Here is a 23,148-nt window from a genome sequence, read left to right as displayed (position 1 = left end):
TATGGTCATTTCAGAGTACACATGTATAAGAACTAAATGTACAATAACCACTTCCCTTATTTTGAACATTTAACATCGCATGCCAGCATATTTTTAACTCAGGACAATTTTCAGTACACATCTTTTACCAGAGTCATAAACTGGGACGGTGTTACTACTTTTAGTTTAGTGAAACATATATAGCATGTTATACATTCGGTTGTCCACGTGCCTTTGTTTGGGAACACACACAATAAGAGAGGAGGCGGTGCAATTGTATCTCCAGCGACATAAATCCAAATAATTCCCCGTTAAAGTTAAAAAGAGACATGGAGTAGCGCCAGATACATGAGATTGTCATCCCGTGTGTACCTTCAGTTTATGATCTCTCAGGTGTTTTTTTACGACGACAACATTGTCTGGAGCACAACATAAACATCTATATGTGTGAATGGAAGCGTGATATTGTGACCGCAGCGTTTGCATGACTGGATCTGATATTTTGGTCATGGCTGTGGGCAGCGCTGGAGGAGTTTAGGAATGTGTGACCACAGGGCCTTTTGGCCCCACGGCTGCATGTCTTCCTCCCTTGTCTGGGCCCGACAGACACGGACCATCACCGAACGTCTCTCGGTCCAGGTCCACTGTGTGACAAACCACAGCCGACAGCCACCCACTCACAAACTGGAAAATGACAACCCTTCAGGGACGGCCACCGCTCTCTTAGACGGGCAGTAAAAGCGGAGCGATTACTCTTTTTACGGCACTTCAGAGGGGAGCCGGGATTGCTTCCGCCCTGAGAGTGGGCGACCGGGTGGCTGTAGACATGTCATGTTCATGTCAATCAGCGGGTCGGAGTCTGTACCTCTGTGAGCTGAGATCCTGAAGCATCAGCCTCCTACTGCCATCTGCTGGGTTGCTGGCTAAGCTCAGTCATCGGCCGACATAATAACACATCCATAGCCTGCAGATGGAGAAACAAAAATGTTGTATTTTGTGTGTATTTTACAAGTTTGGTACTTTTACCACATGCATGATAAGACGATGGGTAAAATGTGACATTCAATCTGGTTAAGAGTAATTCTGTGTACATATTGAAGAGACATATCATTAACATACTAGTTTATACTGCAGTTTGATTAATGAATATGAATTATTTCCTTTAAAAAATATATTTTTAAGTAAGTGATGTTTGTTTTTTCAGTCCGTGCCCCCACACACCTACTCGTTCACTTCTGCAAACTTAACTTAACTTTGGCAGCTTGGTGCTGCGGCTGTGGGATGAGTAACTACTTTAGACTCTCTTTGGCATGCAAGTCTCAAAATGTCCCTTTTTTTTTAACCGGTAAAAATATTTACTCAGAAGAACAGGAAGAACAGAGACACCAGGTGGCAGGTAGCATATGTTGTCCTCGTCATTCATTTACTGGAAAAAAAGCAGATTTAAGTTTGATATGTGCAATTAAAGCTCACTTTGAATGTTAAGGAGAGCTTCACCAATAATGGATTCCTGAGGTAGATGTTGATATTTGATAAGGTTTAATAATGATAAATCAGTTGATAGAGAATAAACTGTGCCCTCTGCTGGACAGACTGTGTAATGAAGACACTGAATGTAAAATACCTCAAACATGCAGTATATCTGCCCTTTAATGGCTGAAATGTGTTGTTAATTATCAGCCAACATATGTACCAGTTCAAATATATCTGTGGTAAGATATCCTGACAATTTCATAATCAAGTAAAAGTGAATTTTCTTTAAAAATGTCTATATTTGTCGGTTCCACTGAAATACAACAATATATATTTGGGTTTTGAATGGTTCTTTGTACAATATAAACAATTGTGATGGACATTTTTCATTATCGTCATTCCAAGTATATTGAAGTATTAAGTAAATAAATAATAATAATACAGTTATTGCACTTGTGAAAAACAGTTATTACAAAGTGCAGGCACACGGAAATAAACATTTCACAAAACAAAAATTGTATGTAGTGAAAATATAACATTTGATAAGATATTATCATATTGTATTTAAATCAAGCAGTTGAGTTGCTTTAATTTATCAGTACACAACCATTGTCAATCAGTGTCATTATAATAATCTCAACGTCAAGTATCTGTATGGGATCCACAAACAGATCTCTATTTCATATACTTTAAGCTAGCGCTTAGCTATTTACAGATAAACAGCATAACAACATTCATGACAATATTAATATACGATAATTACTTAGACCCAATATACCTACATATATTTATACATCCATAAAAACGTATCTAATGTCCAAAAACACAAATTACTGACCAGACTGAGCACAGTTCTTAAGTTTAGTCCAGTCCCCTCACCTAGCGCGTAATAACTTAAAGGTATTTAACAGAAGCGGATTCGACACATTTTGTTTTTGCAGAAAATTATAAAACAGTTATATAAAAAAAATATTTTCAAGGTTGTTACATTTTTGTCTCCATATCCATCTACAAGTAACTTCTTCAGTCTTATATTATTTTTTGAAGTGCCACAAATAGATCGGAGTTTTGGATTGTTAAACGAATCTGCTGCCGGTATATGCAAAAGACGTGTGCGTGAACCTCGTTAGCAAAACGTCACTTCCGCTCGTTTCCGCTCGGTTCAGGCGGGCTGGTTGAACGCGCTCCTGCTGACTGTTGTGTAGCAGGAAAACAACAGAACAAAACTAACATTAGTTAATACGGATATCACAGTGTAACATTATAGTTAGCTGTTAGCTGTATTGTAGTAGACACACCACTCGGCAAATCATCGGTACAAGTTTCCATTTGAAACTATTAAAGCTCGGTTAGCTTCTCCAGGTAACAAACATTAGCTTGTGATTAGTTTATACTGTTTAACGCTGGTTAATTAACATAACAGCCAGCCTTACGTTGATGTGGTTAATGTTAACCTAATAAAAACTCTTCAAAGTACCAAGCAATGGACCGACCACCAAGGTTTGTATACTACTTTTAAACCTATATTATTGTTGTGTTTTACCTGTTGTGGTAAATGTCTGTTGAATGCTAACATGTTGTTTATTGTTGACACAGAAAGACAAAGGTTGTGAATTACACTGAAGCAAAAGACTTTGACGATGGTGAGAAAGTATTGCCTCTATCAATGCTACTTATACAGCAGTATTATCATACATAGGTATCTTATATATGTATATATATATATTTATATTGGTATTTTTTAATGTAAATATGTATATATTTCTATGTATGTGTATGTATTACATAATATACTTTGACATTTGACCTGTGATGAACTGGCGACTTGTCCAGGGTGTAGCCTGCCTTCGCCCCTTGACAGCTGGGATCGGCTCCAGCGCCCCGCGACCCTAATGAGGATAAGCGGTTAAGATAATGGATGGATGGATGGATTTTAAGACATCCTATACTATACCATGTTGTACAGGGTGTACACAAATGGTATCAAGAGACTCGGTCTTCTCACACCACCACCAACATATCTCCATGTTGTGTCTCCTTGTTGTGACAGACGATGATTTTGTCTGCGTGAAGGCTCCGCCCAGCAAAAGGCCCCGGGAAGATGTGAAACGGGAGCACAAGAAATCATCGAGCATGTCCACCCACCAGGAGTCCAACTCACAACCCGCAACGAGCCAGAAGAGCAGGTACAATAGGGGACGAGATAATATGACGTAGTATGGACCGTGTGAAAGGACAGAGAATAAGTAATCAGAGTTGGTTGATTGTCTGCCGGTATTTCAGACAATTAAGTTCCGATCAAGATTGGTCATGCAACAAAAAAACGGTGCCGCCAATAATGGACAAAATACCTAATATGATTGTGGCTTGAAACTTGTTTTTTCACAGAAGACCATTAGATGAGAGAGTGTACGAAAGAGATCTAGAAGCAGCCATTACACTTTCCTCGCTCAATAATGGAGCTGGGATAAAAGACCAGTCTTCAACCCGTAAAGGTATGATGTAGCTTTGAAAACATCCTTTTTTTTCCTCCTATTTTTTAAGAGTTGTAAACTTTAATGAAAGTGACGTTTCTCTAGATGTCCAGATGCCTGTACTGGTGAAGGAAAACACGGATCCAACGTCTCCGCGCCTGTCCAACTGCAGTGTGGATTTGACAGTTTTGGGTAAATTGCCTTTATTTTTGCTCACTGTATATCTATTATTTCACATTTAATTTGTCTTAAATCTGGTTTGATAAGAGTAAAAATGGTATGAAGATTTTCTGCAGCTGTTAATTGCGTTGTTTTCTTCAGGCCTGGATGAAATCACATCAGAAAAAGAGTCAACTTCCCTTTCCAGACAAAGAAAAGCTCCCACCAGAGCCACCGAGGAGCCGAAGACGAGGCCGACGGATGAAGATGAAGACTACGAGCCTAAACTGACACCAGGTTGCCGTTCTGTCAACCCCTCCCTAAATATCTGGTTCTTCTTTAATCACTCGGTAAAATAACAACGACATTTTTCTAGATTCAGAAAGCGATGACGATTTCAGTGAACCAGCTGAGAGTGAAGATGAAGAATTCACGGAGAAGAAAGTCAGCAAAACGAAAAAGGAGAGAGTTACCAAGAACGAGAAGACCAAACCGCCTCCTGCCTCTAAAGAGGAAAAACAACCATTAAAACCATCAAAGTCTAAATCACAGACAGCGGGTAGGTTCTTAAAGTTCATCAAAAATGGATGGAGTTAGAGAGGGACAAAAGAAATATATTGTAATTTCATTTCGTCATTTGTCTCAGCAACTTCCACACCGGTGAGAAGTCCTCCAACACCCAAACTTGCACCCAAAAGACCGGCTTCATCGCCCACAGTTTCTACATCACCGCCTGCGTTATGTCTGAGCCCAACGGGGGGCCGAACGCCCAAGTGGAACCCACCAGGTGAACACCCGCAGTCATAATAACCTTCAGAGACGTTAACTGTTACAGGTAATTAAAAAAAAGTTAATGTTTCTTCTTTTTTTTCCTTCTCTCCCTTAGCTCAAGTCGGGAGAAGTCCCTCTTCATCCAGTCCAGCAGTAAAGTCTCCAGGTCAAGGTCTGCGCCTCGGGCTGTCCCGTCTCGTTCGAGTCAAACCTCTCCATCCCGGCGTTTCGAGTCACTGACCTGTCAGTTTGTGTTGTCTTTTTAGCTTTATTCCAAAAAAAAAAAAAAAAAAGAAAAGAAAGATGTTTGTAAATATTCAGTTGTATTCCCTCAGCTGTGCATACAAAGCAACTCCATGGAAGTGTTTTCCCATGATGCTCTCAGCATTGGGAACACAGGCCACTTGCACCGTTGCGCTATTATTTCACTAAACATTGTTAACGGGCCGTTGAGCTGGTGGCTGCTGCCTTTACTTCTTAATGTCAATCCTCATAACAGTTGTCACTGTGTCCGTAGATTTCTTTGATTCCAATGTGGGTCTTTTTTTTTTTAATTTAAAGTCTCATCATCATCACCCCTTTTTCCACATTGTGTGCAAAGTCTGTATATTGTGTACATATATATGAAATAAAATTTAAAACAAGTTTCATTTTGAGTATTGTCTCCAGGTGATATTCAATCTATTTTTAAGATAACCGTGATCTGCGGATGAGATGGTATTGGCAGTTTTGCTGTATTAAAAAAAATATGTCTTTGTGTTTGCTAACATCGATCTCACACTCATTGTTCTTCATAGTAGACTTACTTATTTGTCTGTAGAAAAACAAAGTGATAAAAATATGATTGCAGTTTTTTCAGACTTTCTTCAATTTAAGAGCAGAAGCAGTAAAGTTAAAGGACTTTAAGTTGTACTTTACTCTGCTCAGTTTGATAAAACAAGCCCTGAAGTCGTTATTTCACTATATGAGGAAATATTGTGAGCTTAGATTACAATCAATTCATCCAATATCCTGTATTGTTATCGGTTGTTTGATTGTTATTCTGGACACTGAAGTGCTTCCTGTATTATTTAATCTAAATATTACATTGTACAGCTACAGGGATGGTTGTTGAAGAGTCAGTACAAGCGGCCTCGTAAAGATTACCCCCGCAACTCCCACAGCCCCCGCACCGCGGGGGGCCTCGAGTGGCAAAAAAATAAAAAAACGTTTTTATTTTATTGTAATTTAATTTTTTTCCAGTGAAAAATCTTTCGAAGGTCACTACTCTTATCTTGGAGTTTGAAGTGATATTGGGCTACTGAAATAAAAATGAATGTTTAAATATTTCTTTAACTAAAATGTGCATCACATCCTGTCATGTCGCTGTCAAGCCTCTTCCGCTGCAGGTGGCTACTCATAATTCACAGAGCCCCGCCATCGCTAAACTATCAACAGAGACATAAAACAGTCACGGAGAAAAGTAGAGCCTTTCATTCTGCGTGGATGTATTAATTTCCTGTCACTGCCACCGATGCTGCTGACCGGTCTGCTGATATGTGGCGAGAAGTTAGCAAACAACAAAACATTTAATGTTGAAGGTCTCTTCCAGAACAAACACACAGCATCTGATGGGAGGAAACACATGAGGCCCCCACCTTGCGGGGGGGCCTCATGTGTTTCTGCTGCGGTGCCGAGTACAAGGATGCCGTGACCTGTTTGTGGTTCAACATCTGCTACATGGAAGCCATTAATATGTTACTATATGACGTGCAACAGCCTTAACACTTTTAAAATGAAAGTATTATTTAATTATAATACCTGAGATATAAGAATAATTAAAAAAAAAGGTTTTAATCCACCTTGACATCAACAAAACATCATTTTGATCATGATGGCAGAGTTTAATTATATGTGTGAATGACTGCAAAAAAGAGCTATTTATAATAGGACCCATGTGTAAAGATAACAATAGTTCATGATTGTTATCATGAAAGATCAACATTCGACTGTTTGTAGACAGATTGCTGATAAGTCATATCAAGCTAACAAAAAAAAAGCAAACAATTATTAATAAGTGGACCAGGGCGCGGTACAGCACTGTGCCGTGAGTCATTTTGGGACAATAAAAGATCAACATTCGCCTGTTTGTCGATCGTGATTGCCAATAAGACTGTACCAAACCTGCATTATGTTACCTGCATTATGTTACAGATTTGTATATTTTTGCAGGGACAATGCACACTAAACAACTGTAAAACTGTGCGGGAGCAAGAGGGAGCTGGTGGCTAATTTTCATCTGCTGATTATATGATTTATAAGAAGATAATAATCTTTTAAAAGAAACTGGGTGCTGCCATCTGACAAGCCAGAATAAGACTCGTGCTCAACGAGCCGTCTAAATAACACAGAACATGAATTTAATGTTGTTTTTGCTTCTCTTTTTGAAATAGAAAAATACTTTGTTAGATAAGATTACAACACAATTTGATTTGGTAAACTAAGATAAACATTCACAGAGCATTTAACAGACAGTTTTACTTGGATAAAGCTTCACTTCTGTGTTTATTTTATCTCCTGCTATTCTGTGTACAATTTATTTTCACATAAATAGTATTTGAATGTGTGTAAAAGTAGATATAATCTTGTAACTGAAGGGTTGTTCTACCTTTACGTGAAAGTGCATGTCAGATGGGCCAAATGTTTGCAATGAAATAAATGTAATTACTAAATATTCAGCCTTTTTCTCAATTTGTTTGTTGTTGTTTTTCTTGATAGGATAAAAGAAGAACCCGATGTTGGATTGGATGAATCCTGTATTACTTTTCTTTTTTTTTTGACAATAAAAATCTCATTCTCAGCATTATCAAACCTAAAAAAACAACCTTCTTTGCCCACCTGTCCTGCTCCTGTTCCCTGCAGAGTTAGCGCTGCTGGTTTTCTCTCCTTCCCAGTTAACAACAGCTGATTATTTACACCTGGTGGATCGCAATGAAGAGTGACAACCAGACTCGAAACTACACTTCTAACAGATCTGTGGTGGTATCAGATCAGCGCGGTGACGGTGGTTCATTGTGCTTGACTTTATTTGAGTAAGAGTGTGATGGTCTTGTGTGTTGAAGGTGGGGAGAAAGCGTGAGCACCTACAAGTAAAGGCAGGGTACGACTCTCTTCCTTGTTTTTTTTTTTTTTTTTTCAATGCAGGGTGGAACAAAACCTGTGCCATGCAGAGAAGCACCAGGATGAGATCTGGCTGGGTGAAAGGATCGCTCCTGGCCTTTGTCACGGCCGCTGCTGTGTTGTACCTCGGCTCCATCAAGCAGGAGGTTCATACCCACTCAGAGAGGCTCCAGAAAGCCCACCACAATGACTCCATCAGGGGGAAAGGAATGCTCACCAGGATGGACAAGATGGAAACCAACATCAACCGGCTGCGTGAGTCTCGGCACAACAGCCGGTTCTGTCTCTGTTTCTTTAATTTAAAATACAAATACATCTAAATAAACTTGATTAGTTTAAAATGTTGTGCATTGATGTGGTGATTTACAAGTATGAAGCTGTAGATGTCTGGATTAAATCAGATTTATTTCTTTATTTTAACTTGCTCATATCAAAGTATGTGCAAATGTACATTTTGGTTAATTCATTTATCCACTAATTAACTTTTCAAACTGACTTTTTTTTGCAAATCACCAAATCAATTCTTCGGTCAACTTGAATGGATGAACAAGCTGTTTGAAGAACATGTCAATAAAGTTAACGTTGTTTAAACAGGTAATTATGGCTGCTCGTGTTAAACCACACCAGTGCAAAGAAGTGACTGATGAGATAAGACTCGCCCTTTTATGCATGTCCCAGGGAGAGGTGCCTGTTGTACATCTGCCATCACGAAGCAAGGAAAAAAAAACAACGATAATAAAATAAATGCTCTTTTATCAACAGTCAACCTGATGAATAAACTGGAAAGGAAAGAGAAACCCAACATCGTGGAGGGGAAGCTGGAGAAGAAGGTGGTGAGGAAGATGTACCCGAACTCGTATCTGTTCAAGAAATGGGGCGACGAGCTGTCGGAGGAGGAGCAGAAGGAGGCCGAGGCCTTGTTTCAGAGTTACGGGTACAACGCCTTCCTCAGCGACCGGCTGCCCCTCAACAGAGAGATCCCCGACACCAGGCCGCTCAGGTGACTGCAACCTACCTGGAACCGGACCACACCTGTGGCACCCAGAGGTGCCCTCGCAGTGAGATGCTCTGCCTTTGGCATTGTGTCATACTTTTAAAAAAATGTCCTCAAAGGCCCAAATGAATTTGCTAAAAGTTTTCTGAGCAATATGAATTCCACAAAACTACAATCTATATTTGTGACACAATACATACGTGTTTTATTGTCAAGAAAACATGTTCATATTTTACTATCTAAAGAAATATTAATGCAGTTAAGTGCATTTTAACATTTTGAGGCTGAATAAATGAGGCAGACTTGTCTTTTCAGTCTGGGTATTTTAAATGATCAAAGGTTGGTTAAATGATCTGTTTTTAAGCAAAAAACGGCAAAACTACCCTTTTTTTTAGAAACTTTTAAAATGTGAACGAGTGCTGGTTTTCTTTCTTTCATGACAGTAAACTAAATAGCAGGTCAGACAAAACCAGCAATTAGAAAATTTCAACTTAAAATAAAAATGTTTTCCCTATTTCTGACACTTTATGAACCAAATGACGATTCAATGAATTGTTTGACAGATTAGTTACTTGCAGCCCTAACTAACAAAAGCTTTTGAACGTAGTCAAACAAATCAATTAACATTTGAAAATGTATTAAAAAAAAAAAGGTCAGAGTCTTATTCAAACAAAAACTACTTGTTCTCCTTTCACAGGTGTGCTGACAAAAAGTACCCCGAGGATCTGCCTTCCATCAGCGTCATTTTAATTTACCTGGACGAAGCTCTTTCCATCATCAAACGGGCCGTCCGGAGCATCATCGACAAAACGCCGTCTCGGCTGCTGAAGGAAATCATACTGGTGGACGACCACAGCAGCAATGGTACGGCGGCGTGTACTCGTAAGAGGGGCATATGGGCTCCTTGCCCGCTGACTTTAAATACTTGCCATGTGTATAGGCGTCAATCGGCGGGAATGTGACATATCAATAAATGGAACTTATTTATGAAATGATTTATTTACTCAAGAGGCGGCCCAGTTTTATGGCGCCATACTGAGTTTATAGAGGGAGTGAACAAGGATGGAGACGTATTGAAACATCCCGCTTCAGTTGGCGAGGTCACATGACCTACAGATGGATCCATCCTGTTTTTTTTAAATTTATGACCAGTCCACATTGGTGCATTTATTACTTAACGACAGATAAGGGAGGGGTGCTCATGCCATCAAGCAGCTGCTGCATGACGAGTCACCCAATGCAGGAAATAACAATGACAGCTTGTATACCAGTTCACTTAGATAAGAATGTAAAATATACAGCTCTATATGTGCAGCCCATTAGATGGACTCTACACCTTGGTCTCTTTACTCTCTGCAGAGGATTTGAAGGAGAAACTGGATGAATACATCGACTTCATCCACGAGGAGCGTCCGGGCCTGGTGAAGAAAGTCAGGCACTCGGAGCAGCTCGGCCTCACCCAGGCCAGACTGTCTGGATGGAGGGCCGCCGTGGGAGACGTCGTGGCCATCTTGGATGCTCACATAGAAGTCCACATTCAATGGTTAGTATTTTAGGTGTTGTCACGGCTTGGTTGCGTTTGCTTCGCTCTGCCACTACGACGTCTGACCGTGATCGTTGTGTCCAGGGCGGAGCCGCTGTTGACTCGGATTAAAGAGGACCGCACCGTGATCTTGACGCCGGTGTTCGACAACGTCAAGTTCGATGACTTGACCCTGATTCCCTACATGCCCGCGGCAGATGCCTTCGACTGGGCTTTGTGGTGCATGTACGAGTCCTTCAGGCCCGAGTGGTACGCTCTAAAGGACAACTCGCAGCCTGGAAAGTATGTTCTTTTAAACATAATCACTCTTTAACATCAACATCTTCCACCTGGTGGAAGAAGATATCACTAATCTCAGTCTTTGAGCTGTTACCCGCACTATTGACTCTTGTATTGTAAATGCATTGACGATGGATGAAGCGCCTCAGGTTCTGTGTCTAACTCCTCAGAAGCCCGTCCATCATGGGGATTCTTGTAGCTGATCGCAAGTTCTTTGGAGAGATCGGAAGCCTCGACGGGGGAATGAAAATATACGGCGGGGAGAACGTGGAGCTCGGCATCCGGGTGAGAGTCACAGGGTGTTTTTTAAAGTCACTTTAAACGCTATAATTAATCTGAAAAACATCATCTTAAAGAACCGTATCAACCTCGCCCGATTGTCAAGATGGGTGTTTCAGACATTTTACTTTTTTTTTTTTTGGCAGGTGTGGCTGTGTGGAGGAAGCATAGAGGTCATACCTTGCTCTAAAATCGCCCACATCGAGCGGGCCATAAAGCCTTACCTCCCGGACTTGAGTGAAATGATGAGGCGCAATGCACTGAGGGTGGCCGAGGTTTGGATGGACGACTATAAACCGAACGTCAACATCGCTTGGAACCTTCCCCCCCAGGTGAGGCGCGACACCAACTTAGTCATCGCATGCAATTGGGCTTCAGAAACACTTTTCTCTTACTCAAACAAAATGGCCGCCCCTTTCCACAGAACCACGGGATAGACATTGGGGATGTGTCGGAGAGGAAAAAGCTGAGAGAGCGGCTGAATTGCAAGCCCTTTAAGTGGTATCTGGATAATGTTTACCCCATGCTGGACCCTCTGAATGACCTGTTGGGCTATGGAGTGGTGAGTAGAAACCATATCAGATGTGACGGCATTTAAAGTATCTGCGGGTCATCCTTTTGTTGGCTTTGTTTAGGTTTACTTGAGCACATTTGAGACATATCTCACTATAATTGATTGTTGTTGAAGACTCTTAACATGGCCATGTATGGGTTCAAACCTTTTTGATTTTATAAAGCACATCGGCATACCTTTAGTCGTCTTTCCTTGTCAGACAGTCTGCACGAACTCTTGGCTGCTTTTCTTCTTAAAGAGATTTCTTAATGAAAAACAGGACTGTTTCCATCAAAGTGCATTCACGGCTGCAGCCTCTGAAGCTACACAACTAGTTAATTGTTTGCATCTGCTTCTTCTAATGTCTGCTTTAAAGTGTCCCTCTTCTGTTGCCAGCTGATCAATAGTCTGAAGCCAGATGTCTGCATTGATCAAGGCCCGATGCCCGGGAACACGCCCATTATCTACGGGTGCCACCACTACGCACCTCAGGTATGTCCAGAGAGTCACTGCATGCACACAGACTGTTTATTTATAATTATAATAATCATTGTTCTTTTGGTAGCGCTGTTATTACCGCACCAACGGACAACTCTACGTTGGTGGAATCAAGTCTCACAAGTACAACAGCAACCGCTGCCTGGTGGACACCGGCGCTGGAGACTTACCGGGGCTCTACGAGTGCAAAGTAGTCAAGCAGAAGAAACTCCACATGCTGTGGGATTTTAAACAGGTCACTACTGCAGTTTTAATGTAAGTCTACACCAAAGAGGTTGGTCTGTTTGGAGAAAAATACATGTTTTTTTTGTTATTTCCCCCTCCAGGATGGACCCATCCAGAACAGAGAAACGAAGAGATGCCTGGAGTTGATGAAGGGCGATGGCGGCTATTACAAACTTGGTGTTCAGCGGTGCACCGGTCAGAGCTGGAAGATCCAACATCTCATGACATACCAGTGAAAGCATGAAACCGTTGATGCACAAAACTGCCTCTTGGAGATCGATCTGGGATGAGTTTACATTCTGCACCAGACGACATGGATCCCACGAGTCAAACTGTGCCAGGTTTTCGAATACAAACATGTATGTGGACTTTCTTTGGGGTTGTTTTAAGAACAGTTAAGCTTTAAGGTACCTCCTTTCCTACGTCGGACCAAAAGAAGTGTCAGGGTTTCGTTTACAAATATACGGAAGTTCTCATGAAGTATTTTTATTTGAATTGTTTAAATACGGCAAGATCACAGTTATCCTTCGAGTGGGACGGGATTCGGTTTGGTTTGTCACGAATGATTCAAGATGAAGGCGTCCCATGTTTTCTGCCACATGACGAGCCCCGTGGCCTTCAGGTGAGCTGGCAGGGAGCTGAACCTGCAGGAGACACCATCGTTGAATACGACCAGTTGTAAAGGTAAATGTTGGATGAAAATAAATATTTCCACCACACGCTAGACATCGTATTTACTGCTTCCAAAATTTAGCAGAATTATGATTTACTGTTCATTTCTGGTGTGGAAGTTTAACTTGATGAGATTTAAAATGTTTGAGGCAGGAAATTAATCTAAAAAAATCAACATTTGTCACCTCTGGTTCTTCTAAGAGGATTTTCTTGTGCTGCAGGAGTTGCATATTGTTGAAGCATCGTCTGCAAATTGTTGCTTGCAATTGGAAAATGTGTGATTGCTGCATAAGTCACAAACATGTCGCTTGTTTTCAATATGTTAAAATGATGTCATGTTGAGAATGAACAAGTCATTGCATGAAATGATCAACTTTGGGATTGAGGGTCTGCAAGAAGACTTTAGATCAACGAAAACAATGCTTAATAAGTTAAGACGCGGACATAAGAGAGATCAAATCAACTGCTTGTCACCTGAGGGAGTTAAGCGCCAGCTCTTTCAAGGTGCCCAGGTTTGCTTTTAGTCCTCCGATGCCAACGAAGGCCTGGTAGAAGTCGTAGGAGAGGCCCGAGGTGCCGAACAGAGACGGGTCGTCGGAGCTAATCACCATCGGGTGACCCTCCGACATCAGCACGGCCGCGGGGTGGTTCCGAAGGTCCGATACCAGCCTCAGCACCTGGGGGTCAGAGGTCAAACGCGTTCAGGTACGTTGTATACGAAGACAGGCAACGGTCCAGACTTCATCGTGCTGGGAGGAGATAAGCAAACTCTGGACTTCAACACAATACGACCGAATGCAACAGACAAGAGTATGCAAAGGCTGGAAAAAATATGTATTTTATATTTTCTGCCAAGCTAACCAGGTGACCGTTGTTTTTTTGGTCTGTAAAGGGGAAGCATCTTCAGTTGAGTTACATTTCACTGCTAAATCTGACAATATCATAGTTTGGACAAAATGCAGAAGACAACGCGTATAAGACGTCAATAATCAAGAAGTGCTGCCTAAAAATCCCTTGAAATATGTTTTAATGGAGGAAATTGTATTAATCTCCAACACTTTAGGTCTCAGTCCCGTCTCACCCTCGCACAGGGTGGCGGACATTCATTTTCTGACCTGGTTTGAGATCGGGCACAGCTCCACGGCCACGTTTCTTTCCCTGGAAAGCTCTTTGGCGAGTGGGTGGTGCGCCAGAGCGAAGCCGTGGCCGATGCGCGTGGTGTTGAACAGAAGGGCGTCGAGAATGTTCTGATCCACGTCGGTGCCATCGTCATCTACGGGTCAAACGGTCGAAGCACGTTACAAAGATTCATAAAACACGCTGTGCTTTGTTCTGTAACGACGGCGAACACCTGTTTCTCCTGCGTGGAAGAAATACGGCAGCGTGACGCCGAGTTCAGCCGGTAGAGAAAGAGCCTCTCTGAAGTACCAGAGAGCGCGGCCGCTGTCCTCCCTGCCAACCTGCAAAGCACGACGTCAGCTCACATGAGGGGAAATTAAACTATGAAAACATTGTGTCAGTCCAATAAGACAGATTCCTCCTTGCCATGTCAAATCCTGCAACAACATCCGGGAAGTCCTTTTGGAGCTGAATGGCCTCTTTCACAGCCTCTTTCACCTCGGATACACTCAGAGCCCTGAAAGAAAGCAGCGACCATTACAGTGTCATTTCACATTGACATTTACATTATGAGACGCACATGTGATGTGGAAGTTGAGCAGATTTCTGAGTATTCAACAATCATTTCTAGCCGTCAAGCTGCAACTTACACAACCTAATTTACTGGGAGACGCTACACAACTGTTCTCAGATAGCGCTGCTAAACTAGTTCATAACTCAAGAGCTCCGTTTCCAGAAAACAGGAATCCAAGTTATTAAGAGATGATGTATTGAATTATAGTTACAGAAATGATGGCGCATGGTCCCCACTTTGTTAATTCATAAAGCAATCCACTCAATTTGTCTGACATGACATCAACGATCATGCCGTGGTACATTTACTCAAGTACTTTAGAGGCACAATTTACATACTATCAACTTTAACAGTATCTAAGTTTTCTTCCACATAATACTCAACTGTATACACACACAGTAGTAATATACGAGTCAAACGGGGTAGTTTTCTTTATAATAAGTACTTTTAATACTTTATATTTTGCTGATGGAGTTTTTTTGATTTTCTATAAGTAGTTTCACTCAAAGGCTACGTCTACTTTTACCCGCAATTATAAACATTTTTTTGTCAGTAAAGCGACATCAAATCAAAGCTTATTATTCCTAAATGCCGACATGGGCTTGCTCCTTCCACGCTTAATGAAATTGTTACAGTAGAGTCAACACGCATGACGAAATAAATGGTCACTGTCACATTGAGTTAGTGACTCAACCTGATGCCTGACCTAATTTGGACAGTCAGTCTTCTCTGTTAGAGGAGAAACTACAAACTATTCACGAGGCTGAACCTTTTTTAACCTCCTGAATTGATACTCTGGAGCACATATCTGCAAAAAAAAAGATGCAAAATGCACACCTGTATTTCGCATCTTGTGGAGGATTTTGCAAAATACAGCTGTGTATTTTGCAGATAAGTATTGAAAATTAGCATTTTCGCAACAAACACTAATAGATAATGTGTTTATTACAGCACTTCTCATAGAACACTTTAAGTGCTTTACAAGAATATAATGTTCATGAAAATCAAATAAAAAAGATAAATACAGTCCATCTGGTCCTTGTGCATGAATGCTTGTTACAATTTGAACCATACTGTGTTCGTATTAAATAAAATACAGAGTCTCATCAGCACCTGTGCACAGAAACGATGACACGAGCCCCAAGGAAGTCCGGATGATCCGCTGTAAATCTCCTCGTGACTTCCTGAAACGTTTTCAGGGCCCAGACCTTATCGTGGACGGTTCCATCGAGCTCGTACGTCTGAAGAAAAAAAAAAAAAAAAAAGCAGAAATGTCGCACGGGCCGTGAAACTGGAGATCACGAGACAAAACGAAGGAGCTCAAACCTCCGAGAGGCCGCTCCTGAGCTCCAGATACATGACGTTGTCGTGCAGCAGCTCCTCCAGGCCTCGATAGAAGTAGTCCCTCAGCACGGGCGCGTGGGTGATGAGCCCGGCAGCCGCGATGAAGGCCCTCTCAAACTTCTCCCACACGACCTCTTGGCTCGGGTATTCGCCGTCCGGATCCTCGGTGAACAGCGTGAGGTGCTGCATTAAACTGAAAAAAGGACACATCAGAATTATCCTGGAGTTCTCCCGCTTTAAACGTGTGATGGACGGAGAGACATCTTTCTCAACCTGCTGTCAAAGGCCGCGGGGTCTCCCACCCTGGCCCTCAGGGTCTCCAGCAGCTGCCAGTAGAAGCAGTCCCACCGCGGGAACGGCTGGCGGTCGGAGAAGAAGAAGCGCACCGAGGCGTCCCAGGTGAAGCAGACGTAGCAGCCGGGCCGGTAGGTGACGTTCTTCACCAGCCACTCCACGCCGACCAGAGAGGAGGCGTGGACGTGGAGGGCGGCACCTGACGGCAAAGCCACCGGAGAGAACCTCAAACTTAGACAGTGGCACCAAATGAAGAGTTTGGTTACTTCTGTGACATCTGTTCTGGTCATTTTGTGTGTCTTTGTAGTTTTTTTGTGTCTTTTTGTGTACAATATCTGTCTATATATGTGTTTTTGTGTCTCTTGCGGGCACTTTACTCAGTTTGCTGCCAAAATCCTGTAAACTTCTCCACTGTGGGACTAAAAAATTAGAATATTTTATCTATAGTAATTTTGCATTGCTTTGGAGTCTTTTTATTTATTTATTTTTTATCTCTTTTGGTCCTTCGTAGTAGTTTTTCTGAACTTTAAAATAGTTGTGTCTTTTTTCATCTCTTTATTAGTTATTTTGTATCTCTTTGCAGCCATTTTGCATAACATTGTAGTTCTTTTCCATATCTTTGTAGTTTTATAGATATTGTCCTTTTCTAGTTATCTGTTTGAGGAATCGTGCACCGCTTGTCGTCATTTTTCATCTCTGTAAGTGACATTTTGCAGACGCTCACGTTGGTTATAAAACAGTTATAATAGTAGAATTACACAGTATTAGTTCATGCTGGAGATGAAGAGAAGCTGAAGCTTCCAGCCACAACTTACATTAAACTAAATAAGACAGGAAATCATCACAGGAAGCCTGTGTTGCAGGTTAATATATGTTTACAATTGTTGCTGTATATTAACACACGTCACTGTGGCCCAACTATGCATCTAAATGAAGGAAAACAATCAAGAAAACCCAAGTTGTGAAAATCACCTTTCGGCATCTCCTGCAGCAGCTTGAACACTGGGCTCTTCTGGATGAGAGGCCTCGCTTTGAAGAAGTGGATGGCCGGAGGGAACGGCGCAGCAGACATCTCTCGCTCCTTCAGGCGGCGGAGGCGAGCGTCCAGCTTCTGCTCGGCCGCCGTCAGCGTCAGCCGGCCTCCCATCTGTCTGGACGTCTCCTGCCGCATCAGCAGGTCCCTCTGAGCGGGGTCGGGCATCCCATCGCACGCGCTTACGAACCACAGCAGGGCCGCGGAGGCGACCAGGGTCCGGCAGATGGGAGTCATGGCGTCCTCACGTGCATCAGGAGGATATTAGAACATCACACTCCCTCCACGGGCGCCGGGTTTGCCGTATTCAAAGCTGTGAAGAAAGAAATAGTCTGCGAGACGCACGCTAATGTCATTTAAGACCCTCTGCCACTCGTTTTAGGGTCAACATGAGAGCTCAGATCGCATTACAAGCGCTCATTCAGGACCGCTCGGCAGGAAGTTAAAAATAAACAAATTAGCCGAGAGAAAAGTGAAGGAAAGTGACAACCGACCTTCAGATCATTAGGATAAACTAAACAAAAAAGGAAACAATTAGAAGGCAAGTCCAAGTACTTTAAAACATTAAATACTTACAAATAAGAGGGAGCTCCTGGCGTCCCGTGTCTCTCCTCAGACGTCTCCGAAAAAGACTTCGCTATCAGTTGAGGACGTCAGCGAAAAGGACAATTGGGGCATTTTGGTCTAACAAACAGCATGTGATAAACTAATGGCTGAAGCGTGATTGCACACATAAATGTTAGGACATTGTTTGAACCAAGAAAAAGAGCAGAAAAGTGCTACTAATGATTTATGTTTTATTATGTTTTACATTTCCACAATATCACATCTCATCAATTTGACACACACACAAAAAAAAGAACATAAAAACAAAAAACATACGTATAATTTAATCTGGAAACCTCATATACATACGGTGCACACCCTCTGGAATGATGTCACGCACTCGTTTAATTCATGACAGAATAACGCACATCGATAAATTAACCGTGAAAAGGTCGTGTTCAGCTCTGATTCACGGATACCTTTTATTTTCTTTGCCCCATGCGACATAATTCAGGAGGTTTAAAGAGAAACTGTGACACGGATGCTGTGTTTCTTCGTAATCCGATTAGGAGTGCAAACCTGCGACGCGTCCAGCCGAGAACCCTCGGAGGAAGCAGAGTAAACAACCGTGCAGTTCCCACAATGCACTTCTGTAACGTCGAGCCGCGGCGTCTATCCCTCAATGCACAGGAAAAATACAGCAACACATCACACAACAACGACGCGTCTCTTATTCGCGTCGAGGAAATACCGTTTCACAGACAGAGGAATGACTTTTCATGTGACAAAATAAAAAATACAAAAAGGAGAGTTTTTCCCCTTTTTTAGCGCCGCGGCGCTCTTCTAGTCCTGGAACTTGCGGTTCGGGTTGGCGCCAAAGAGAGCCACTCGGATGTCAGGCATCATCTGCAAACACAGACACACACGAGTAAAGATTAGCGTTTATTTTGTTAATAAGACCAAAAAACAAATTAATGAAACTAAAACACACATATAAGCCCAGAAAACTCGTTTGCGAGTTGTGTCTCTTCCAGCTCCTCGTGTAGAAAGTTTAAAGTGCGGCTAAAGTGAGCGCTACGCTAATCTCATTCTGTCAGATGACAAAACTCCTCGTTTAAAAAGGCAATTCAATTTCAGACCAATAAAGCAATTTGTGCATTATTTGACCCGTGTTTAACCAGGAAAGCCTCACCGAGTGAAGAAAGACAAAAGCAAGGCACAAAACACACAACTTAAAAATTATGAATACAAAATGTCATTTGATGCAGCACCTCACATGGAAAAATAGAGTTTTGTGTAATCCTATTACCGCTCAAATGTAGTTTATTTCTTGTGTTAATGACCACACTTCAAAGTGAATTCTTATGAACATTGCAGACAAAATAAACAGACATGAGATAACTGATTAGAGGGATTTAAAATAGATGAATTAGAGGTTAAATCTAATAAAGAGGCGTTTTCCTACCTGCTGACCCATGAGCTCCAGTCTGCTCTCCAGGGTGTTGGACACCTTGATCTTCCCGTTGCTGTTATAGATCTCCACTCCTCCAGAGCTGGAGACGGAGACAGACGTCAAAACGAGAGAAATCTAAAGCTTTGCAGTCTCGTGATCGAATGCGCCGCCGCTTACATGTCGGGGGCGAGGTAGTTGTCCTGGTCGATGCGGGCCTCGATGTTGATCTTCACAGCCGCTTTGTAGATGGCAACGTTCCTCTGGATGGATGCCTGGTGACCCAGTGAAAGTCACATCTCAACAGGTTGCAAAGGAGACGTTTGGTTTATACGCGGCTATTTGTAACCGCCACGCACATAGTATCTACTGATCTGTGTTCAGCTTGTCGTCCTTGTGAATTTCTAAATGGAGGAACATTAACGTAAATATGAAAACACGGTCGCTGATCGACTCACCTGAACCATCTGAACGTCCTGCTTACGGCAGCGAATGGTCACCTTGGTCTCCAGAAGCTGATATAATCCCTGATGGGGAAGATGATGAAAAGTGATATCACACTCAAGTTTTGAATCATACTAAAACATATACGCTCATATGCCAGTTTATTAGGCACACCTCGCTTAAAAAAACCAAAGCAATCTGATGCAACAATCCAACTTCATGCAGGTTGTGACAAAATAACAGAAACAACCGTTAAGCGTGGGCTGTAGCTGCTCGTGAAGGAGCCGACGGTGTGAACTCACCTGTAAGATCAATCCGTCCAGCAGAGCGGGATACCTGGCCGGGTCTTTTGCGACGTTCCCGAGCCGCTGGCGTGCCTCGGTCAGCATTTCCTGAGGGCACGAACACACACACACACAGGGCTTCTATTATTAACACAATCCTTCTCTTTCTCTCTTTTTGTATATCATATCTGAGCGTTTCCGGCTGCTCACCGAGATCATGTCGTCCCGGGCCTTCAGCACCTTCAGTCGGGCCTGGTTCATCAGGTTTGACATTTGACTGTTGAGGAGACAAATGACACACACGTTGGGGCCCTTTAGTCCGTCTAAGTGGGATTATGTTTGTTTGGAGCGGGTTACAAAGGAGTCACTGTTGGACGAAGAGACTAAATAAAGTCATGGAAACTCTGCGTCACGCAGACAAATGTCTTTGTCCTTAAAAAAAGGTCGGAGCAAAGGAAGGGAGGACTCGAGGCGTCCTGTCACTTCCAGCTCTGACTCACATTTTCTTCTGCTGTTCGATCTGCTTCTCCTTCTTCTCGTAGTACTCCATGATCTTCAGCCTCTGAGTTTGGACCAGCCGGCCTTTCTCGATGTTGAACTCTTCTTCTGCCTGCAGGAGGAGACACAGTTCACTCAATTCATTATTTATAAAATGCTCATAATTTTATCATGAACAATAATAAACCCAAACATAATATATATATTTTTTAAATAAAATTCGTTGATTTCCATAGAATATAAAAAAATACATTTATAAATAAAATATTTATTTATTATTATTGTTAATATTTAAAGAGCACTTTTTAATTCTCAAGAAAATTGAATTCAACAAATTATAAAATATAATTTTGAAATATAATTTAAAATAAAAAAAATAAAAACTCTGTTCCAGTAAAAAAAAAAAAAAAAGTTATTACCTCATATACCTATGTAATATTAATAAAAGACCATATATTTGAAGAAAAAAGTAAATTACATGTCAGGTGTAAAACTGCAGGTTGTACTGTGCTATCAGCGCCCTCTAGTGGTGAGTAACATGAACTGATGGCGAGGACTTTAAAACATTACACTCACTTGTAAAGTTCTCTTTAATGAGGAATCAACCAATGAAACAATGAGTTTGAACTATTAAAACTATTTGCTGTTGACTCACTAATAAAAATATAAAGTTGTCCAAAACCTCTGAAGAAGGATGAATGAATTATTCCTTCTAGTCCGTTTAGTTTTACTGCAGTGACTTTACCTTTGCATCAATCTCTTCCGCCTTCTCATTGGCCTCCTGCTCAATGAAGGCCATCATGTGCTTGATCTGTAGACAGGAAGAAGAAACATTCATGACACAGAAGACACAAAAACAACCCATTCCTGACATTTTCTTGTGTTTTAAATGCACACAGCTTCATCGTGAAGCGTTGTTCCTTCTGAAGTGTGAACTACAAGTACTGCAAAGTGTCACCTCTCTCATAATGAAACCCAGAGACGAGTCCTCACCCTGCTGCGAACGACTCTGCTGACTGACTTTATCACCGTGGTGAGTAATATTTAAGGCACTGGTGGAAGAAGTATACTTAAACAAAACTACTCACATCACACTGTGAAAATACAAAGTAAAAATACTTAATTTTAAACATTACGTCAGTAAATGTATGCATTAATTGTGCAATAAAGTGCCAGTTTTTATTTCACTATAATGTTCCTAGATTCATATTACTGCTGTATTAACGTGTACGTTACATTTTACAGCGTAGATGTTTGTGCTGGTTCTGACTTTTATTCCTTAATGTATTATAATATTTCCTTCTGACATATATATGAGCAGAAGTTTAATGCTGCATAAAGTACATGCACAAATGATTTATTCTTAATTAAAAAGCTCTTTCCACCATTGACAAACATTAGACCCAAACTTCTAACATTTCAAAGAGTCCTGCAGCTTTGCATTCGCCTTTTTCCCCCGTCAGGTTATTTCCAGTGTGTCCCAGTACGGTGGCTCACTCGCTCCCAGTTCCTCCTCAGGCTGACGGCATGTGTTCATCATGTGATCGTTTGGAAATATGAACCTCGACGTCTCCGCCATAACTTCCATCCTCTGCACTGGCGTCATATGACGGCTGATTATTTCGGTTTTACTAGCTTTATTACCAACACAACCAACAGTAAAATCCGCTAAATCACGGGTTTTCAGCTGGTTTGTGTTGATATGGAGTCTAACCTACTGCAGCTCCCCCAATGTCATCCTCCTCCACACACACCTTGCGGCTATTAGACACGTTTATAAGTGTGTTAACAGCACGATTGGCTACATGAAGACTCCTCTCACAGATACAGACGAGTGACAGATGAACGGAGACTTTTCTGAAGGTTAAATCGCCTCATTACCTGCTTCTGAACGTCGGCATCGCTGAGCGCCATGGTTGCAGCTGTTAAAGGTCCGCGACGGCCTACGAAGAAAAATAACGACAAAACACACAAAATTAAACAATTGTGAGAGAAAAGACAGCTTCACTAACAACTAAGAGATCTTAATCGTGTATTAAAAGCTTTAAATGTAGGTTTATTTACCCGAAAATCACCGAGGAAGAGGTATGAATTAATCGCTGCAGTCGTGACTCGTAAAGATGTCTACGGAGGATCAGCTGATCTGCGACGTCACATGATGTTTACTTCCGGCTGCGCAACCAATCAGGAGCGAGAACACGAAACGGGTTTATTCTAGTGCAGAAAAATAGGTTTTGTGTAGTATTTATCATTTTATGGCTCATTTAGTTATCCTGCATTTGAATAAATGTATTAGAAATACTATATGTGTACTATATACATTATTGTATTGTTTGCTATGATTTTCTTTGGATTATTTCTCCCTTTTCCCTCACATATTAGTTTGAATATCAGTTTTGTTTGTGTTTTTTATTAGTAAAATGTAATGGCTATGATATTTAATTATCAAGCTACCTTTAAGTCAGCCCCCAAACCTCAAAAGGCCAACGCTAACATAAACTAGA

General features: G+C 41.6%; 4 protein-coding genes across 6 annotated transcripts; 2 read left to right on the top strand and 2 right to left on the bottom strand.

Moving 5' to 3' along the window:
- Nucleotides 1-2,622: 2,622 nt before the first annotated feature.
- On the top strand, nucleotides 2,623-5,504 carry rad51ap1 (RAD51 associated protein 1). Of its 3 annotated transcripts, none has more exons than XM_068586806.1 (9): nucleotides 2,623-2,952; nucleotides 3,053-3,095; nucleotides 3,503-3,638; nucleotides 3,841-3,947; nucleotides 4,032-4,118; nucleotides 4,248-4,382; nucleotides 4,462-4,644; nucleotides 4,732-4,872; nucleotides 4,972-5,504. In XM_068586806.1, the coding sequence occupies exons 3-9, from the start codon at nucleotides 3,586-3,588 to the stop codon at nucleotides 5,094-5,096; spliced, it is 831 nt and encodes a 276-aa protein (XP_068442907.1). In that variant the 5' UTR covers nucleotides 2,623-2,952; nucleotides 3,053-3,095; nucleotides 3,503-3,585; the 3' UTR covers nucleotides 5,097-5,504. The 3 variants fall into 3 exon arrangements, with proteins under 3 accessions (XP_068442907.1, XP_068442906.1, XP_068442909.1); XM_068586805.1 differs by having other exon boundaries at nucleotides 3,049-3,095; XM_068586808.1 differs by lacking the exon at nucleotides 3,053-3,095.
- A 2,555-nt stretch (nucleotides 5,505-8,059) lies between these two features.
- Nucleotides 8,060-12,622, top strand: LOC137791523 (probable polypeptide N-acetylgalactosaminyltransferase 8). Its single transcript, XM_068586527.1, has 11 exons — nucleotides 8,060-8,270; nucleotides 8,778-9,015; nucleotides 9,707-9,873; nucleotides 10,369-10,552; nucleotides 10,637-10,834; nucleotides 11,002-11,116; nucleotides 11,257-11,442; nucleotides 11,535-11,672; nucleotides 12,060-12,155; nucleotides 12,229-12,396; nucleotides 12,488-12,622. The coding sequence occupies exons 1-11, from the start codon at nucleotides 8,060-8,062 to the stop codon at nucleotides 12,620-12,622; spliced, it is 1,836 nt and encodes a 611-aa protein (XP_068442628.1).
- A 320-nt stretch (nucleotides 12,623-12,942) lies between these two features.
- Nucleotides 12,943-17,590, bottom strand: ada2b (adenosine deaminase 2b). Its single transcript, XM_068586528.1, has 9 exons — nucleotides 17,362-17,590; nucleotides 16,369-16,588; nucleotides 16,078-16,288; nucleotides 15,865-15,992; nucleotides 14,604-14,694; nucleotides 14,410-14,518; nucleotides 14,174-14,331; nucleotides 13,533-13,735; nucleotides 12,943-13,030 (listed from the first exon to the last, which is right to left on the bottom strand). Exons 1-9 carry the CDS (start codon nucleotides 17,588-17,590, stop codon nucleotides 12,943-12,945), a joined length of 1,437 nt encoding a protein of 478 aa, XP_068442629.1.
- A 612-nt stretch (nucleotides 17,591-18,202) lies between these two features.
- atp6v1e1b (ATPase H+ transporting V1 subunit E1b) lies at nucleotides 18,203-22,790 on the bottom strand. Its single transcript, XM_068586401.1, has 10 exons — nucleotides 22,709-22,790; nucleotides 22,526-22,587; nucleotides 21,390-21,455; nucleotides 20,647-20,756; nucleotides 20,357-20,423; nucleotides 20,165-20,254; nucleotides 19,877-19,945; nucleotides 19,599-19,693; nucleotides 19,434-19,521; nucleotides 18,203-18,874 (listed from the first exon to the last, which is right to left on the bottom strand). Exons 2-10 carry the CDS (start codon nucleotides 22,556-22,558, stop codon nucleotides 18,812-18,814), a joined length of 681 nt encoding a protein of 226 aa, XP_068442502.1. The 5' UTR covers nucleotides 22,559-22,587; nucleotides 22,709-22,790; the 3' UTR covers nucleotides 18,203-18,811.
- Nucleotides 22,791-23,148: the final 358 nt, after the last annotated feature.

The sequence above is a fragment of the Clinocottus analis genome, unplaced genomic scaffold (assembly GCF_023055335.1).
Source record: "Clinocottus analis isolate CAN_PGR_092001 unplaced genomic scaffold, fCliAna1.0.p SCAF_20, whole genome shotgun sequence".
NCBI classification, from domain to species: Eukaryota; Metazoa; Chordata; class Actinopteri; order Perciformes; family Cottidae; genus Clinocottus; species Clinocottus analis.
The sequence above is the reverse complement of the archived record's forward strand: the minus strand, read 5'-3'. Positions and strand labels throughout refer to the sequence as shown.

What these genes read in the sequence shown, in the direction of transcription:
- atp6v1e1b (XM_068586401.1), bottom strand. Translation starts at nt 22,558, where the DNA reads ATGGCGCTCAGCGATGCCGACGTTCAGAAGCAG. An exon ending in CCCGGGACGACATGATCTCG is followed by an intron (nt 20,255 to 20,356) that starts GTGAGCAGCCGG and finishes TCGTGCCCTCAG; the next exon opens with GAAATGCTGACCGAGGCACG. An exon ending in AACTACCTCGCCCCCGACAT is followed by an intron (nt 19,522 to 19,598) that starts GTAAGCGGCGGC and finishes CTCCGTCTCCAG; the next exon opens with CTCTGGAGGAGTGGAGATCT.
- LOC137791523 (XM_068586527.1), top strand. Translation starts at nt 8,060, where the DNA reads ATGCAGAGAAGCACCAGGATGAGATCTGGCTGGGTGAAAGGATCGCTC. An exon ending in GCCACCACTACGCACCTCAG is followed by an intron (nt 12,156 to 12,228) that starts GTATGTCCAGAG and finishes TTCTTTTGGTAG; the next exon opens with CGCTGTTATTACCGCACCAA. An exon ending in TGCTGTGGGATTTTAAACAG is followed by an intron (nt 12,397 to 12,487) that starts GTCACTACTGCA and finishes TTCCCCCTCCAG; the next exon opens with GATGGACCCATCCAGAACAG.
- rad51ap1 (XM_068586805.1), top strand. An exon ending in GCAACGAGCCAGAAGAGCAG is followed by an intron (nt 3,639 to 3,840) that starts GTACAATAGGGG and finishes GTTTTTTCACAG; the next exon opens with AAGACCATTAGATGAGAGAG. An exon ending in GCCCAAGTGGAACCCACCAG is followed by an intron (nt 4,873 to 4,971) that starts GTGAACACCCGC and finishes TCTCTCCCTTAG; the next exon opens with CTCAAGTCGGGAGAAGTCCC.
- ada2b (XM_068586528.1), bottom strand. Translation starts at nt 17,590, where the DNA reads ATGCCCGACCCCGCTCAGAGGGACCTGCTGATGCGGCAGGAGACGTCC. An exon ending in CTTCCACGCAGGAGAAACAG is followed by an intron (nt 14,332 to 14,409) that starts GTGTTCGCCGTC and finishes TTTGACCCGTAG; the next exon opens with ATGACGATGGCACCGACGTG. An exon ending in CTGGCGCTTAACTCCCTCAG is followed by an intron (nt 13,031 to 13,532) that starts GTGACAAGCAGT and finishes TGTCTCCTGCAG; the next exon opens with GTTCAGCTCCCTGCCAGCTC.